Below are 16,204 nucleotides of genomic sequence, written 5' to 3' on the forward strand. Positions count from 1 at the left end.
TTCCAGTGCCATTTGATTCTGTCCTCATTAATGGAAAACTCTTTGCCCGGAGGAGCCTGAGGATCCAGCTTCCCGACCTTGACCCTGATGTAAGATCCATTTGGGAAGGTCACCAAGTTTCTAATATCAAATCCACCTACTAATTCTCCATGTTTGTTAAATGCAATTTCATCTCCGGCACTGTTGTTGAATGACATCATCTGAAGGGATGAGTGGAGCTAGAGAGAGAGAGAGAGAGAGAGAGAGAGAGAGAGAGAGAGTTTTAAAGTCAAAAATGCAATGTAATATTATCATTAAAATATGAGATCACAACAGCTTTGGGTAGCAGATATGGGAAGAGTGGCAAAAAAATCAAACCAGTGGAAATTCAGAATTTGAATGTGCTGCCCAATATATTTAGGGAGGAAAATTAAGACTATTACCACTATTGGAGGCAAGTCTTCCTCTAGAGAACATGATTCTTGTTGAAATGAGGAGGGGAAAGGAACACAAGCTAGGGTAAGATAAATGCAAGTCAGCAATAAGATAAGCTAAAAAACTTTTCATTGTGCCCATTGCTAAAATCATAAAGAGCAGCAGTAAAACATTATTTAAATAGTTGTGTAGCAAGAATTTGGCTAAGGAGGTGCTTGGATTCTCTCCTCTGAAGGAAATAGTGGAGCTAGAAAGAGAAAGAGAGAGATTAAAAGTCTATAAAGAATTTTAATATTGCCATTGCTTGAAGCAAGAAGGCTTTCTGTAGAAGAGTGAATTCCTTTTGAAATGAGCAGGGGAAAAGGAACAAAAGTTTGGTAAACTAAATGCAAGCGAGCGATAAGTGCACTGTGCACATCGCTAAAAACATAATGAGCAGCAACAACACATTATTAATATAGTTGAGTAGCAAGAATCTCGCTAAGGAGGTGCTAGGACTCTTGGATGACAAATGAGTCAAACGTGTGTTAAAAGAAGATAAGGAGTTTTCGGGGAAACTGAATGATTTCCCCCCCATCAATCTTCAAAGTTGAAGACATGGGGCAAATCCCTGTGCCTGAGCTGCCCTCTGCGGGAAGTACGTTTGAGGAACTGAGGGGAATAGTGTTGACCTGAAATAAGTCCAAGGCCTTATTGACAAAATAAAAATTGACAAATTGCCTGTCCTGGATGGCATCTACCCGAGTTATTTAAGAGCTCAACTATGTATTTGCTGAACTGCTAATTAAAATATGTAACTTCTCCCTAAGATCAGGCTCCATGCTTGAGGATAGGCCAATATAACACCAACTTTTTGAAAAAGGGATCCAGGGAAACCCTGGAGATTCCAGGCTGATTTGCTTAATCAGAATCTGCATGGTTTCTGAAAGAGTAAGCCCTGCTTTACTCATCTGCTACAATTCTTTGTAAGTGTTACCAGGCATATAGATACGATCCAGTTATTATTTATTGAATTATAGGTCACTTGGGTTTTACAAAAAGCAGCTTACAATATAGTACAAAAACTAAAAGCAGTGCAAAGCTGAAATGGAGCACATCTAAAATTCTCCAAGTTATAGGTACAAAACCTGACTGGGAAGAAACATTTTTCCTGGTGCCCAAAGGGAGCCAGTAATGCCAGGTGTGCCTCCATGGGAAGAGCATTTCATAGGCTGGGAGTCACCATTCAAAGGTTCCATTCTCTGTACCTGAAGTAGCATTTCATCTCAGTCACCCACAGACAATGGCAGAGCCTCCTTGGTTTCTCCTGGGAACTTTCCTTTCTTCTGCCATTCTCCCAACCTGAGGGTGCTTCAATTCCCGGACTCTCTTTGAGGGTCCTTCCATTATCTATCTGCTGCTTTCAAGTGGGTGCAGTCCTTGGCTCCCAATGGCATCCCAGAAGGGGAGACACCAGAGCAATAACTGCATGTAAACTGGATACATTACAAAAGGGAGTATTACCTTCCATGTTTCCACATTCCAAGGATATGGTCGGCCCCCGGCCTCAATTATTCTGTAGTTGGCTCTGGATGAGTATGTGATTTGTAAGGCATGTGCCAGAGAATGGACAGAATTATAGATAGCATAGCTGTGACCAGTCATACTCATGGCAAAATAAGGTGCAGGAAGGCTCTCCAGCATCTCTTCTCCAGTACATGTGTTTGGAAAACTACAGCTGAATGCTTGTTCCCAAAATTCCTTGATAAAACCATCTTTCTTTTTCCAAGAAGGATGTACATTCTGAAGAAGCTCTTTAAAGCCTCCCAGATGACTTGAGTGAATTGCAAAGGTTAGAGCACCATGAAGCCCTTCCATATCCATATTAAATATCTTTAGCATGGCACATGATGTGAATTCAATTTGGGCTGTTGTAATCCACACTTTTGCTGCAGATACCTTCTCCGGATATTCAGGATATGTTCCCTGAAACATTATAGTTCCTGCTATAGCATATGGCAACCATGAAATAGAAGAGGTTTCTCCATATATAATAATCACATCAGCTTTGCTTAGCGCAAAAGCTGGCAACAATGCCTGTGTTTCTACGACTACTTTTCCTGGATCAAGGAAATTATGCAAATTTTTACGAATTCGACGTATGAATGCTGAACAGATTTTATTCTGCAGAAGCATTGGCTCTATGGTCTGCAAAAAATGTTCTCCGGCTTCATCATCTACAGCCATCAGACCTACCCATTTCCATCTGAAATACACAAGTAACTCAACAATCCCTTGAAACTGAAGGGCTTCATTGGGGACCATGCGATAAAAAGAAGGGAACTGCAACTGATCATTCACTTCTGGTTTAAATGAACCATATGAAATCTAAAACGAACGAACAAACAAAAGTGCACCATTTCAATGTTGGAGGAGGAGTTCAGTATATTATTTAAAACCTTGGCACATATCCATCTTTCCAAGCTGAAATTCCCCCTTCAAAAAAAGCATGTAGGAATAGGAGCATGAAACAGAAAGACAGAATGACTACCATTTCCCACATTCAATGCAAAACTCGACACTCTTACCCATTGATACAGATTGTAACAGCTGACCATAAAACTCATTGCATTTTGATATGTAGCACACACAAGTGCTGGATGCAAGTAACACAGCCTTCTTGGACTGAAGTCTCCAATTCCCACACTGCTGGTGAAATCACATTTGTGTGGGTTCTGGCCTGTGAGATCAGCAGGCAAAACGTCAGGTTCCATGAAAGAGCATCAGCAGTGCTATCTTTCATAAATAAAATATGCTATACAAGGAAGAGGATGGTCAACAAAGGAATGCCCCAGCTGCATGAGCCAGGGGTTTCTGTGAGTGAGAGAATTAATAACAATAGGCTGACAGTAACACCAAAAATGTGCAGTAAAATTCATAAGTGTGCCAGTCAAGCGTCAAATTGAATCAATGGAGAAGAAACCTCAAGGAAGCTTACATCCCTGGTTGGTCTCTTCAGAAGTGAAGCATGAATCTACTCCCCAACAATAAATTATTACCAAATATAACACCAAAGAAATGCAGTATGGCTTTCATCTGACTTTGCCTAAAGTTTCGTTTTTAAAATGCATTCTCTCCAAAAAAGAAACCCAACCAAAATTCGGCAGGAAAGAGAACCAGACTGTGAAATCATCATGCATCTCATTGGAAAGCCCGGACAGCCAACGCTTACATATATACCTCACAAAGTCACAGCCAGGAGCTGTCATTCTCCAAGTACAATTAGATAGATTGATAGATGATAGATAGAAAAATAGATGATAGATAGATGATAGACAGATAGATAGATACAGATGATAGATGACAGATAGACGATAGATAGATAGATAGATAGATAGATAGATAGATAGATGATAGATAGATGATAGATAGATAGATAGATAGATAGATAGATAGATAGATAGATGATAGATAGATAGATAGATAGATGATAGATAGATAGATAGATAGATAGATAGATAGATAGATAGATGATATAGATAGATGATAGATAGATAGATAGATAGATAGATAGATAGATAGATGATATAGATAGATAGATGATAGATGATGATAGATAGATGATAGATAGATGATAGATAGATAGATAGATAGATAGATAGATAGATAGATAGATAGATGATAGATAGATGATAGATAGATAGATAGATGATAGATAGATAGATAGATAGATAGATAGATAGATAGATAGATGATAGATAGATAGATGATAGATAGATAGATAGATGATAGATAGATAGATAGATAGATAGATAGATAGATAGATAGATAGATAGATAGAGATAGATAGATAGATAGATAGATATAGATATAGATGATAGATAGATATAGATATAGATAGATAGATAGAGATATAGATAGATAGATGATAGATAGATAGATGATAGATAGATAGATAGATAGATAGATAGATAGATAGATAGATAGAGATAGAATATTACTATGTTCTGTATAGGCCACCCACTTCATTGTGCCAGATGACAGGATAATAACAAGAAAAAATACAGATTTCACTTCTTGTGTCACCAAATTCTGACATGAAAATCGGAAATTCCCATTGTTTGGATAATCAAATTCTACCTGTGGAATCTTGTAAAGACCTAAGATATCTGCCATTGTTGAGGAGGTCTCAGCGCTCAGTCCCCCGATGACTCCTATTACATTTTCCTGGATACCACATTTGTAGTTGGGCACAAAGTTATGTGAGTTAAAGATCAGATCCTGAGTGTTGCGGTAGGTCATCTTTGGGTCCCAGTAGCTCTCATGGATGTGGAACCCCAGAGTGACATTGAGCAAGATATTGGGATTCTCATTGATCTCTTCAACAGCGAACACCAAGGCTAGGATATGCTGGTAGAACTTTGTCACCACACTGCAAATGAAGGGACTTGCAATTTCATTGGAAAATTAAAGTAAATTATTTTAACACTGTTTTCAGCTAGATCCAAGAGCTATAAGTGCCCAGCTATAAAGAGAGGGCACAGCCAGGAAAGTTAGTCATTAGCTAAATCCTGTTGGCAAGAAAACAGCTATGTTATGGCTATTAGACTTGTGCATGATATAATTCTGTTTCTGGAGTTCCATTCAACCAGATCAGAGTTATTGTAACTCAGAATATATAGACGGTGGAACAATCTACATAGAGGATATGAAATATTTCCTTGAATTTCACTGTACTCATATATAATATTACATCCATTCTTTTTTAACTCTAGACAATTTCAGCAATGGGCACCAGCTGGGTCACAGAAATACGATACTGTGTTTGGAATCACTGGTAATTTCTGAAATCTCCTAAAAACGCATCAATTTCATACTTGTCTGTGTACCTTCAGCACCTTCCTTTTAAAAATTTGAAACCCAGTTTTGAGTGGAAATAGAACGGAATGCAGGGAACTGCCTTCTACTAAGTCCATCTAGCTCAGCATTTTTTATATCGTTTACTTTCATGTTGTAGCATGTGAGTCTGTCAGCCCTACCAGTGGATGCCAATAATTTAAACTGCAACCCTTTGCATGAAAAGTATGTCCTGGAACACTTCCTTATAGCTGTTCTCTATACTGTATGTAGACACAGACAGAACAATTGTGTCTAACGGTTTGTAGTACTGATTTCTTTAGTAAGTTGTTTTATAGCATAAATCATTCAAAAAACCAAACAAACCCTGCTTCTTTGAAGGATGTGTTAATTAATTCATATCTAGGATCCAGTATTTCCATTTGTGATTATTATTATTAATAATAATAATAACATTTACATTCTGCATGTAGTGTTGGAAATGTCAAATAAAGATACGTTGTGAAATGAAATCAATGTGGGTTTTCCAACACAGTGAGATTGGAGTTCCGCTCATGGACTGTCACTTCAAAAATTGTTCTGAATGGTTCACCAACCTTCTAGAAAAGATTTTGAGAGTAATTCAAATGAGAGAAGGAGAAAGCTGCATTGCACAAGTGGGAATGTGCATTGATTTTCACCCTCTGCATTTATCTTTACATATCTTGGTATGTCTAGCTAAAAAGCCATTCAGGAATCAAAGCATGAAATTTATTCCTATGGGAACATTTATAATCTTGGATTTATCTGGCCCCATGTCCCCCCACATGGTTTCATCCTGAAAAGACTGCAGTCAACCAGCAAAAGAGAGACAAAGAGAGAAGTGATTTGTCTGAACTCTCCTGCTCTGTCATTCATCTGATCTTGCTCCCTCCCTCCCTGCATGGTTTTCTCCCTGAAAATGGCTGCTGCCAACCACCAAAGAGCAAACAAGCAAGAAAGTAAGAAAGGGGGCGAGTGCTGGCTGTTCAGATATCTGAATCTGCAGAGTGTATAGAGAAGTTTGAACATAATTATTTACATTCAAATCAGTGAATTTACACAGAGCACAGGCACTGTGTGTAGTCTTTTTCAAAGGAAACATGAATTCATGACAGTCAACTATAGAAACATAAACACCACACACACACATAGTGCAGTTTTTTAGAAGGGAACAATTCCTTACAGAGGGTATTGAATCAGTACTGGGGAAGGTTGCTTTTTGAATGACAATTCAGGGATAACGTAATGTATAAGAGTTGTCATCCCACCAATGAGAAGATCGCCTGGCTCATACCACTCATGTAGAACACGTACAGGTTTCTTTCTGCTGCAGCTAATACTATGCACTTTGCACACCATGTTTGGAAGCAGAAGGAGAAAAATCACCATCCTAATAATAACCTTCCGTCCACACATGAAAACTCCCACGTCTCTCAGTTTACCATATCATTACAACTATTGACCTCATTTGAGCAAGATGACTTTATTAGCAGCTGACTCTGCCAACACACTACTCAAAGGGAATCCTACCCACTTTAACCTTAACCTCAACAATATCGCAAAAGCATATCTTGAATGCCAATTAAACTACATCAATTTGAAATGTGAGCTCTACAAAGTAAGTGAGAATCTGGTCAAAATGACACAGCCCTAGCTCTCTCTATTCCCTAATCTTAGCTGTCTATGGAACACCGGGGAACTTATAATCATTTCAGACGTTCCAACTGAATGTTTTCTGCTTCTGTGAAGCCACTCGAGCCTTGGTCAATTGAATTGATTATAATAATTTAGATAATTGCAGGGGAAATAATGCAACATTCTTGCCTGTTGAAAATATGGTTTCTTTGAATAAAACATATTTGTTGCATCACAGAGTTGGAAGGGAACTTCAAGGTTCCCCCTGGGGGGGGGGGTTATTGTTTTGTCACAACTTGCCTGTTGCAGTGTGGGGCAGGTCGACAAATGTTTTGAAAGCAATAAATGAACAATTAAATGAAGCTTGGGAAGCTTAACACAGGTCCCACTAAATGTGACAAAGGTTTCAAACAGAAATTCTCTTCTTGTAGAATAGACCATTTCAAATAGTGTTATTACTACTATTTTAATTTATTACTAAAAGTAAGAAGTATGATGGGATTTGAAGAATGCTGCAGGATCTATTATAGACAGTAAACTGTCATCTGTGACCACTGCAGTCTGAACCTTGCAATGGAGCTCCAATCTGATGTCTTTATTGTCTGACTCTCCCTCTGCTAACAGCCTTTAACTTCTGTAACTTACTTAGTAGCCCAGCCAATTCCCTGCACTGAGTAAGGTTGTGAGGTTTTTGGGAAGGGGTAAATAACAAATTAATTGAAAGAGACAGAAAGAAACACATTCAATTCAACACAGTCGATATGAGTTCCCAATTTATTTACTAGTTTATTGACTTTCATCACAAAACAATCAAAGGGCAGGTCACAACAGGGCACTACTATCCGTGAAACCAATCAATATAATTAAGCAGAATTTTTTTAAAAAATCATAGCATATTGAGGAAACATCAAGCACTTATCTATCCACATTGTGTGAATAGGAACATATTGCAACTTAATGTTGGTGTTGGCCAGATCTTGAGCCACTGGTTAGTAACAAAGACACTTCAACTAGTCTCATGGTTACAGCATTGCAGCTTTTAGTCTTCCTGGAGTTTATTCTATTTATACCAGAGCTCTAACATCAACTGTAATTTTCTGAAAAACTCTGCCACAGTAATATACATGTTTTCTATTCCTGTTTTCAACTTATTGGCCAATCAAGGAACAAAGAGTTCATATATCTTACTTGCACTGAATTGCATATCCTGTTAACATTTTAGCCTCTTGGTGAGACTTGCATCTATTTTCATGGGTTTTCTTTCTTTCTTTTTAAAATCACTATGCAAAACCACAGAACAAAAACTGTTGTAATTAGTCCCTGCTTATTTACACATATCTGATGATTATGTGTAGAACACCAAGAAAAAAATTGGAAGCATAAACCCTTCTATTATTTATAGCTTTCTTCGGATCAGTTGATCTTTGTTGTTCAACTCAGGCTTCAGTAGAATGATGTAGCATTTAGGGAAAAAGATGCAACCCAGCAGCCCAGCACTGGAAGCCAAGATGGAGAAGATCTCCACAGCCACCATGTATTTTCCACTTGTGCTCAGGTATGTAGGAACAAAGGAGAGCCAAACACTGCAAAAGACCAACATACTGAAAGTGATGAACTTGGCTTCATTAAAACTGTCGGGCAACTTCCTGGCTAGGAAAGCTACTGTGAAGCTGAGAAAGGCCAGGAAGCCCAAGTAGCCCAGGACACAATAAAACATGATGCTTGAGCCTTCATTACATAGCAATATAATTTCTTCAGTCACTGAGTATGTGTCCACATCTGGGAACGGTGCAGAGGTTGCCAGCCACAGAGTACAGATTCCTATTTGAATTTTGGAGCAGGAAAGGACAATGGAATAAGTCAGCTGTTGTCCCAACCATGTCCTCATCCTGGATCCTGGTTTGGTAGCCATGAATGCCAAAACCACAGAGATGGTTTTGGCCAAGATGCTAGAGAGGGCGACAGAGAAGATTATACCAAAAGCAGTTTGTCGGAGAAGGCAGTTTACCACATTAGGCCTTCCGAGGAACATCAAGGAGCACAGGAAACACAAGAGAAGGGAGATGAGGAGAATGTAGGTGAGGCTTCTGTTGTTGGCCTTGACTATGGCAGTGTCCTGGTATTTGATGAAGATGCCAAACACCAGCACCGTAATCAGTGCTAACAAAACTGCAGAGAAATTTAGAACAATAGCCAAAGTGTCATCAGTAGCCAGGAAGTTTGGAATCTTAGGAATGCATTGATCCTTTCCTTTGTTTGGATATTGGTCATCTGGACAAGGGACACAAGTTTCCATGTCTAGAGAGAAAAGGAACAGCAATTTAAATGCATGGGAAATTGTTCTCATCATAGCTGGCTTAGCAGAAGCCCACCTAACATGGATGCAAAGAATTGAGACTATGCTTTCTAAAGGGAACTTGCTTGGGATCTCTATGTGAAAGACCTCTATGTCTCTACATTTCTAAGGAGATAGAGATCCACCAGATGAATCCAAATTGGGGGTGTGGAATTTTGGGGGCTTTAAGGACTTCCTTAGAGAAGCTCACAACAGATGCCTAAAAAGGGTCCTTTGTATTTAAAAGGGTTTTTCCACAACTTTTTCATAATAACAAAAAACAACATCCCCAAAACAAATAGTACTAATGAAACGTTCTTTTACATTTTGCAGACAACAGATCTTGCAATCATCACATCAGTTACCTAGGAATTTGCTGGTGCTAAAATGTTTCACCTGGGTTTCTACGTATTTTTTACTCAAGATGTTTAACAAGAACTACTCATAAAACTTTTGTATGCAAATAACAAAAACTATATATTATACCTAGTGCTTTTTTCGGGGGGGGATGCAGGGGTACGCATACCCCTAAACACTTTGGGAATCTAAGTTTGGCCTCCTTGAGGGGCAGTATTTCACTATGTGTAGGAAAATGAAAGTACCCCATAATATTATTTTTTTTGGGGGGGAGGACTGATTATACCATTATTTGAAGATAACCCACAGCTTACTTTGAGGGGGAGGAATGTATTCTTTGATATATATTTATATGACAAGTCCTACCAATCTCATTTGAAAACATCCCATCTGGACATGGAGCACAATCATAACAGCAAGATTTCTCCCCCTCTTTTTTTTTCTTATGGTAGCCAGGATGGCAGTTGTCATTACATACTGAAAGAGGTGGTACCTATCCAAAGGGAAATTTATTATTAAGAAAATGTTCAGGAAATTGAACTTATATCAGTAAAAAGCACCAATAAATGAAAGTGCAAATGACGTGGAATAAAATATGCAGAAGAGAACAGGTGCCAGAATCACTGGGTGAAATATCTACTAGATCAGGCATCTTGAACACTAAAGAAGATTTATATTATATTATATTATATTATATTATATTATATTATATTATATTATATTATATTTATTATATTATATTATATTTATTATATTATATTATATTATATTATATTATATTATATTATATTATATTATATTATATTATATTATTAAATTTATTGGATACTTATCTTCCTATGCACACACTTTAAAAGGCCATGGATCATTGCCAAAAGCTATTGCCAAAAGCTTGGTTAAAGAGGAATGTTTTTATTTGGCACCCAAATATATATAAAAATTGTGTCGGGCGAGCCTCCCTGGGGACTGAATTCCACAAATTGGGAGCCACCACAGTAAACACCTGTTCTCATGTTGTCACCCTCCAGACCTCTATGTAGTGGGCACACAAATAAAAAACTCAGATGATGATTGGAATATTGTAGTACCGTATTTTTCGCTCCATAGGACGCACCGCCCCATAGGACGCACCTAGTTTTTTTTGGGGGGGGGGAAATAAAGGGAAAAAATATTTTTCCCCCCCCAGGCACGGGGGCTGGCGCGGGGGAAGCTTGAGCTTCCCCCCACCCCAGCCCCCAGAACAGGCTGCCGCCCCAAGCCTTGCGCACCCGGCGGGAGGTCCCACCGGGTGCGCGAGGCTTAAGGACATCTGCCCGAAGCAGGGGGCGGGCTCCGCAGCTCGCCCCCTGCTTCGGGCTGCAGGCTGCCGCCCCAAGCCTCGTGCGCCCGGCGGGACCTCCCGCCGGGCATGCGGGGCTTGTGGATAGCTTCCTGAAGCCTGGAGAGCGAGAGGGGTCAGTGCGCACCGATGCCTCTCGCTCTCCAGGCTTCAGCGAAAGCCTGCATTCGCCCCATAGGACACACACACATTTCCCCTTCATTTTTGGAGGGGAAAAAGTGTGTCCTATAGGGCGAAAAATATGGTACCTAGGTAAGGTAAAGTTAAATGACCCCTGGATGGTTAAGTCCAGTCAAAGGTGACTATGGGGTTGTGGCGCTCATCTCACTTTCAGACAGCATTCGTCCACAGACAGCTTTCCGGGTCATGTGGCCAGCATGACTAAACCACTTCTGGTGCAACGGGACACCGTGATGGAAGCCAGAGCACACAGAAACACTGTTTCCCTTCCCACCACAGCGGCACCTACCATATTTTTCTGTCTATAAGATGCCCCCATGTATAAAATTCCCCATTATTTTGGGGGACTCCGAATAAAAAAATGGGGAGAGATACTATTCTTGTATAAGACGAGCCCAGATTTTGAGCATTATTTTAGAGTAAAAAAACCATGGTCTTATACACAGAAAAGAATGGTATTTATCTACTTGCACTGGCGTACTTTCAAACTGCTAGGTTGGCAGAAGTTGGGACAGAGCAATGGGAACTCACCCCATCACTGGGATTTGAATTGGCAAGCCCAAGAGGCTCAGTGGTTTAGACCAGTGTCACCCGTGTCCCCATTGTACCTACACTTAGCCCAGCAAATAGTACAACTTGTAAAACATCTGATCTAATGTCACTACCAAGAACAGGTGTGGCAAACTTTTTACCCTCCAGATGTTGCTGAACTGCAACTCCTAACAGCCTCAGCAGTTATGACTGATGGACAGGGATGATAGGAGTTGTAGTTCAGCAACATCTAAAGTACGAAAGTTTTTCCATGCCTGAGACAGAATGACTTGAACTAGATGTTTCTAAACTTAATAAAGTGTTAATTTCACTAGCTATCCATAGTTAGAATTTCTCCCTTCCATATGAATGTTTCAGGATATAACATTAATAAAAATAATACAGATGTGAAATAATTTAATGGAATAGCTAAAGTAGGATGTAGCAAGCCATTTGAATGTTGATTGTTAACTCACAATTTAAAGTTTATTAGCATTTGCTTTCAAAATAATTATTTCACATTTGAAAGGACTGTAAAAGAAAACCTTGCAATCAATAAGAAAACCTTAAAACATTTATTGGCTGTGTTGACTGGTTAAATTAAAAATGAATGTAATAGAAATTTTAATTTCTGTATTAAAAGGCAACTGTCTCTGCTCCATATATTATTTTGAAGATGTTAGAAATTGTTGATATTGTTATGAGTTTGGGGTGTTAAGGTGGGTGCCAGACCCCTCTAATCCCTAGATCCAACAAGTGTTAGAATTTAATCAAGGTTTCTAAATCTTGGAATTGCAGGCCAGCCTCCTGGTGTGGTGATAGCCTGGATGATGAACCATTAAGCAGGATTAAGGGGCTTGGCGCAAGGTGGCAAATGGGTGGGGTTTTCTCCCTCAATAGATAAAGCCAGAGTTTAGAGTACAGAGTTTGGAGGAATGATTTGACCTAGAAGTAAAGCAGCAGAATGGAGAGAGCCAGAGAAATATTTCAGAGCAATGTTTGATTTCACTGAAGGTTCAGGTTGTATATATGGGTAAGTAAACCATATCTCTTGAAGGCACCATAGTCTCTGCTGTGCCGCATTTCCAAAGGAAACACCACCCCTGGAACCCCTGGAATCTCACACCGCTCAGACATTGGGGTGGCGTGTAACACTGGTGTTAGAATCTAGATTTGTGTTTCTGGAGAAGAGCCTGTGAGCAAAGAGTCCTGATTCTAAATGGAGGGAGGAACGGGAACACACCTGGAACAGATAAATCAGCAAAGCTAGCAACAGATGGAGCAGCAGTTTGCTGAAATGAAGTCCTCTCAATGGGTTTGCTAGATCAACAGCTGCAAGTGGTGAAGACTGACCTAGAAGCCTGGTTGTGAGACTTCAGTAAGGGGATCAAGAGGATAGAAGCCTAGCTAGCCTGGACTCTAAGGTATCTGAGTCACTACCTGAAACCCTGACTAATTTGGAGTTGGCCAACAGGCTCGCAACAGCATAGGGTGGGGGGCTCTGGACTCAGCGTGGGGCACACAGCACCCGGCCTTCTCCCAACTGTGTGGCACAGGGTGCTTGGTGCGGCCTGCTCCCAACCGTGCCAAGTCACAAGCACTCATTGCATGCCGCACGTGTGACATCACACGTGCGCCTTGCATGCTTGCAACGTCAGGCCCCCTCAGTCTTCAATGCAAGATGACATTGCTGCATTCCTCAGTTTCTTTAACACACTTTTATCTATTTGTCAACTCAATACAGTTTCCCAGTGAATTTCAAATGTATGCAATATATTAATCAATTCTGCCTTTTTCTTTGTTACATCTACAGTGGCAGAGCTAGGGGCTCCAGCACCCGGAGTGGCTGGGGGGGCGGGGCTACCAGTGCATGGGGGCGCATCCCAGGGGGCGATGTCACCCCCCTCAGGGATGACACCCTTTCTCCGCCACTGTACATCTATAGACATCTCATTTTATTGTATGATCATGAATATTGATACTTGAGAGGCAGTGTGGCTCTTTCCGTACCTGAGTCAAGTTCCAGTGCCATTTGATTCTGTCCTCATAAATGGAAAACTCTTTGCCTGGAGGAGCCTGAGGATCCAGCTTCCCCACTTTGACCCTGATGTAGGATCTATTTGGGAAAGTCACCAAGTTTCTAATGTCAAATCCACCTACTAATTCCCCATGTTTGTTAAACACAATTTCATCTCCAGCACTGTTGTTGAATGACATCCTCTGAAGGAATGAGTGGAGCTAGAGTGAGAAAGGGAGAGAGAGTTTTAAAGTCCAAAAAGCATTGTAATATTATCATTAAAATATGAAATCACAACAGCTTTTGGTAGCAGATATGGGAAGAGAGTGGCAAATTGCAGAATTTGTGAAAATTCAGGTTTTTGAATGTGCTACCACAGAGAGTCTATTTTCTTCAAATACATTCTAGACATTACTTGAACAAATAAATCTACATTATATGCATACTTATATTCATTAAGTGCATTAACTCTTGAGGTGACAAATTCCAAAATTTGCTCATTTTAATGCCAATATGCCATATACAAAGGCATCAATGGTAATAGGTGAGAATTCAGTATTGCATGCAAACTGAACAGTCTGCCACAAGAAACTTTACCTTCCAAGGTTCAACAGTCTGAGGAGATGGTCGGCCACTGGTCTCAATTGTTCTGTAGTTGGCTCTGGATGAGTACCTGATATGTAAGGCATGTGCCAGAGCATATGCAGCGGTGTAGATACTGTAGCTGTGGCCAGTCATACTCATTGCAAAATAAGGGGCAGGAAGGCTCTCCAGCATCTCCTCTCCTGTACATGTGTATGTGTCGTCTATTTGCTCCATAGCGTTTGGAAATCTACACTTGAATGCTTGCTCCCAGAAAGTACGGATAAAACCATCTTCATTTGCCCAGGAAGGACGTACATTCTGAAGAAATTCTTGGAAGCCGGGCAGATCATTTGAGTGAATTGCAAAGGACAGAGCACCATGAAGCTCTCGCATTTCAGCATAAAACAAATTGTGCAGCTTAGAGAATGTGAATTCAATTTGGGCTGTTGTAATCCACACTTTTGCTGCAGATACCTTCTCCTGATATTCAGGATGCATTGCTTGAAGTATTCTAGTTCCTTCTATAGCATATGGTAACCATGAAATAGAAGAAATTTCTCCATATATAATAACTGTATCAGCTTTGCTTACCGCAAAAGCTGGGAAAAGCCCCTGTGTTTCTGAGACTACTTTACGTTCAATAAAATAGGTATGCAAATTGGTACCAATTCGACGTATGAATGCTGAACAGATTTTATTCTGCAGAAGCATTGGCTCTATGGTCTGCAAAAAATGTTCTCCGCCTTCATCATCTATAGCCATCAGACCTACCCATTTCCATCTGAAATACACAAGTAACTCAACAATCCCTTGATACTGAAGGGCTTCATTGGGGACCATGCGATAAAAAGAAGAGAACCTCAACTGATCATTCAATTCTGGTTGAAATGAACCATATGAAATCTAAAAAGGAAGAAGAAAAAAGGAAGAAGAGGGCATTTCAGCATGGAAAGAGGCATTCATCATATTGTTTAAAACCTTGTCACATACTCTCTAATATCTCAAGGTTAGTGATGGGAACCTCTGACCTGTGTTCTAATTTGGTCTGGCTGACCTAATTTGTCTACAAAGTTGTTTTCGCTAAGCCACTTATGGAAAGAATTAATATCCTAGTGGTGCTGGTGACTTTAGACAATCAACAATCGAGGCACTCTTGCCCCTCTGAAAACCTAAGGTCACTCATGAAAAAGATCTGGGTGTGAGGAAGTTAGTAACTCATCCAGTAGCCTGACAGTAACACCAAACGTATGCAGTGGAATTCATAAGTATATTACTACCACCTAATATAACACCAAAGAAATACAATAGGGATTGCATCTGACATAACCTGAGGTTTTGGTTTGAAAAGGCATTCTTTTCTCAAGAAGGAGGCCCCACCAAAATTCTGAAGGAGAAACGACCAAACAGTCAAATTATTGCACATGAATAATCAAATTTCAACACGAAAGGGATAAATTTCAATTGTTTGGATACTCAAAACCTACCTGTGGAATCTTGTAAAGACCTAAAATGTCTGCCATGTTTGAGGAGGTCTCATAGCTTAGTCCCCCAATGACTCCTATTACATTTTCCTGGATGCCACATTTGTAGTTGGGTACAAAGTTATGAGAGTTAAAGATCAGATCCTGAGTGTTGCAGTAGGTCATCTTTGAGTCACAATAGCTGTCATAGATGTGGAACCCGAGTGTGACATTGGGCAAGATATTGTGATTCTCATTGATCTCTTCAACAGCGAACACCAAGGCTAGGATATGCTGGTAGAGCTTTGTCACCATGCTGCAAATAAATAAATAAATTAACTGGATAATTAAACAGTGCACATAATTATTTTAATACCATTTTCTTCTAGATTTGAGATATGCAGCTGTCAAACTATAAAGAAGGGGCACAACCAGCAAAGTCATTCAGTAAGTCCGGTTGGCAAGAACTATGCCATGAAAATCAACAGCGCCAC

General features: G+C 39.9%; 1 protein-coding gene across 1 annotated transcript; it reads right to left on the minus strand.

The window, feature by feature from the left end:
* Positions 1-8,970: 8,970 nt before the first annotated feature.
* Positions 8,971-15,828, minus strand: LOC310829052 (metabotropic glutamate receptor 4-like). Its single transcript, XM_083707213.1, has 4 exons — positions 15,735-15,828; positions 15,022-15,153; positions 13,659-13,886; positions 8,971-9,204 (listed from the first exon to the last, which is right to left on the minus strand). Exons 1-4 carry the CDS (start codon positions 15,768-15,770, stop codon positions 9,088-9,090), a joined length of 513 nt encoding a protein of 170 aa, XP_083563339.1. The 5' UTR covers positions 15,771-15,828; the 3' UTR covers positions 8,971-9,087.
* Positions 15,829-16,204: the final 376 nt, after the last annotated feature.

This window comes from Podarcis gaigeae (genome assembly GCF_964106915.1).
Source record: "Podarcis gaigeae genome assembly, chromosome: 13".
NCBI classification, from domain to species: Eukaryota; Metazoa; Chordata; class Lepidosauria; order Squamata; family Lacertidae; genus Podarcis; species Podarcis gaigeae.

What these genes read in the sequence shown, in the direction of transcription:
- LOC310829052 (XM_083707213.1), bottom strand. Translation starts at nt 15,770, where the DNA reads ATGGCAGACATTTTAGGTCTTTACAAGATTCCACAG. An exon ending in TGTATTTCAGATGGAAATGG is followed by an intron (nt 13,887 to 15,021) that starts GTAGGTCTGATG and finishes TTCTCACTCTAG; the next exon opens with CTCCACTCATTCCTTCAGAG. An exon ending in GGCACTGGAACTTGACTCAG is followed by an intron (nt 9,205 to 13,658) that starts GTACGGAAAGAG and finishes TTTTCTCTCTAG; the next exon opens with ACATGGAAACTTGTGTCCCT.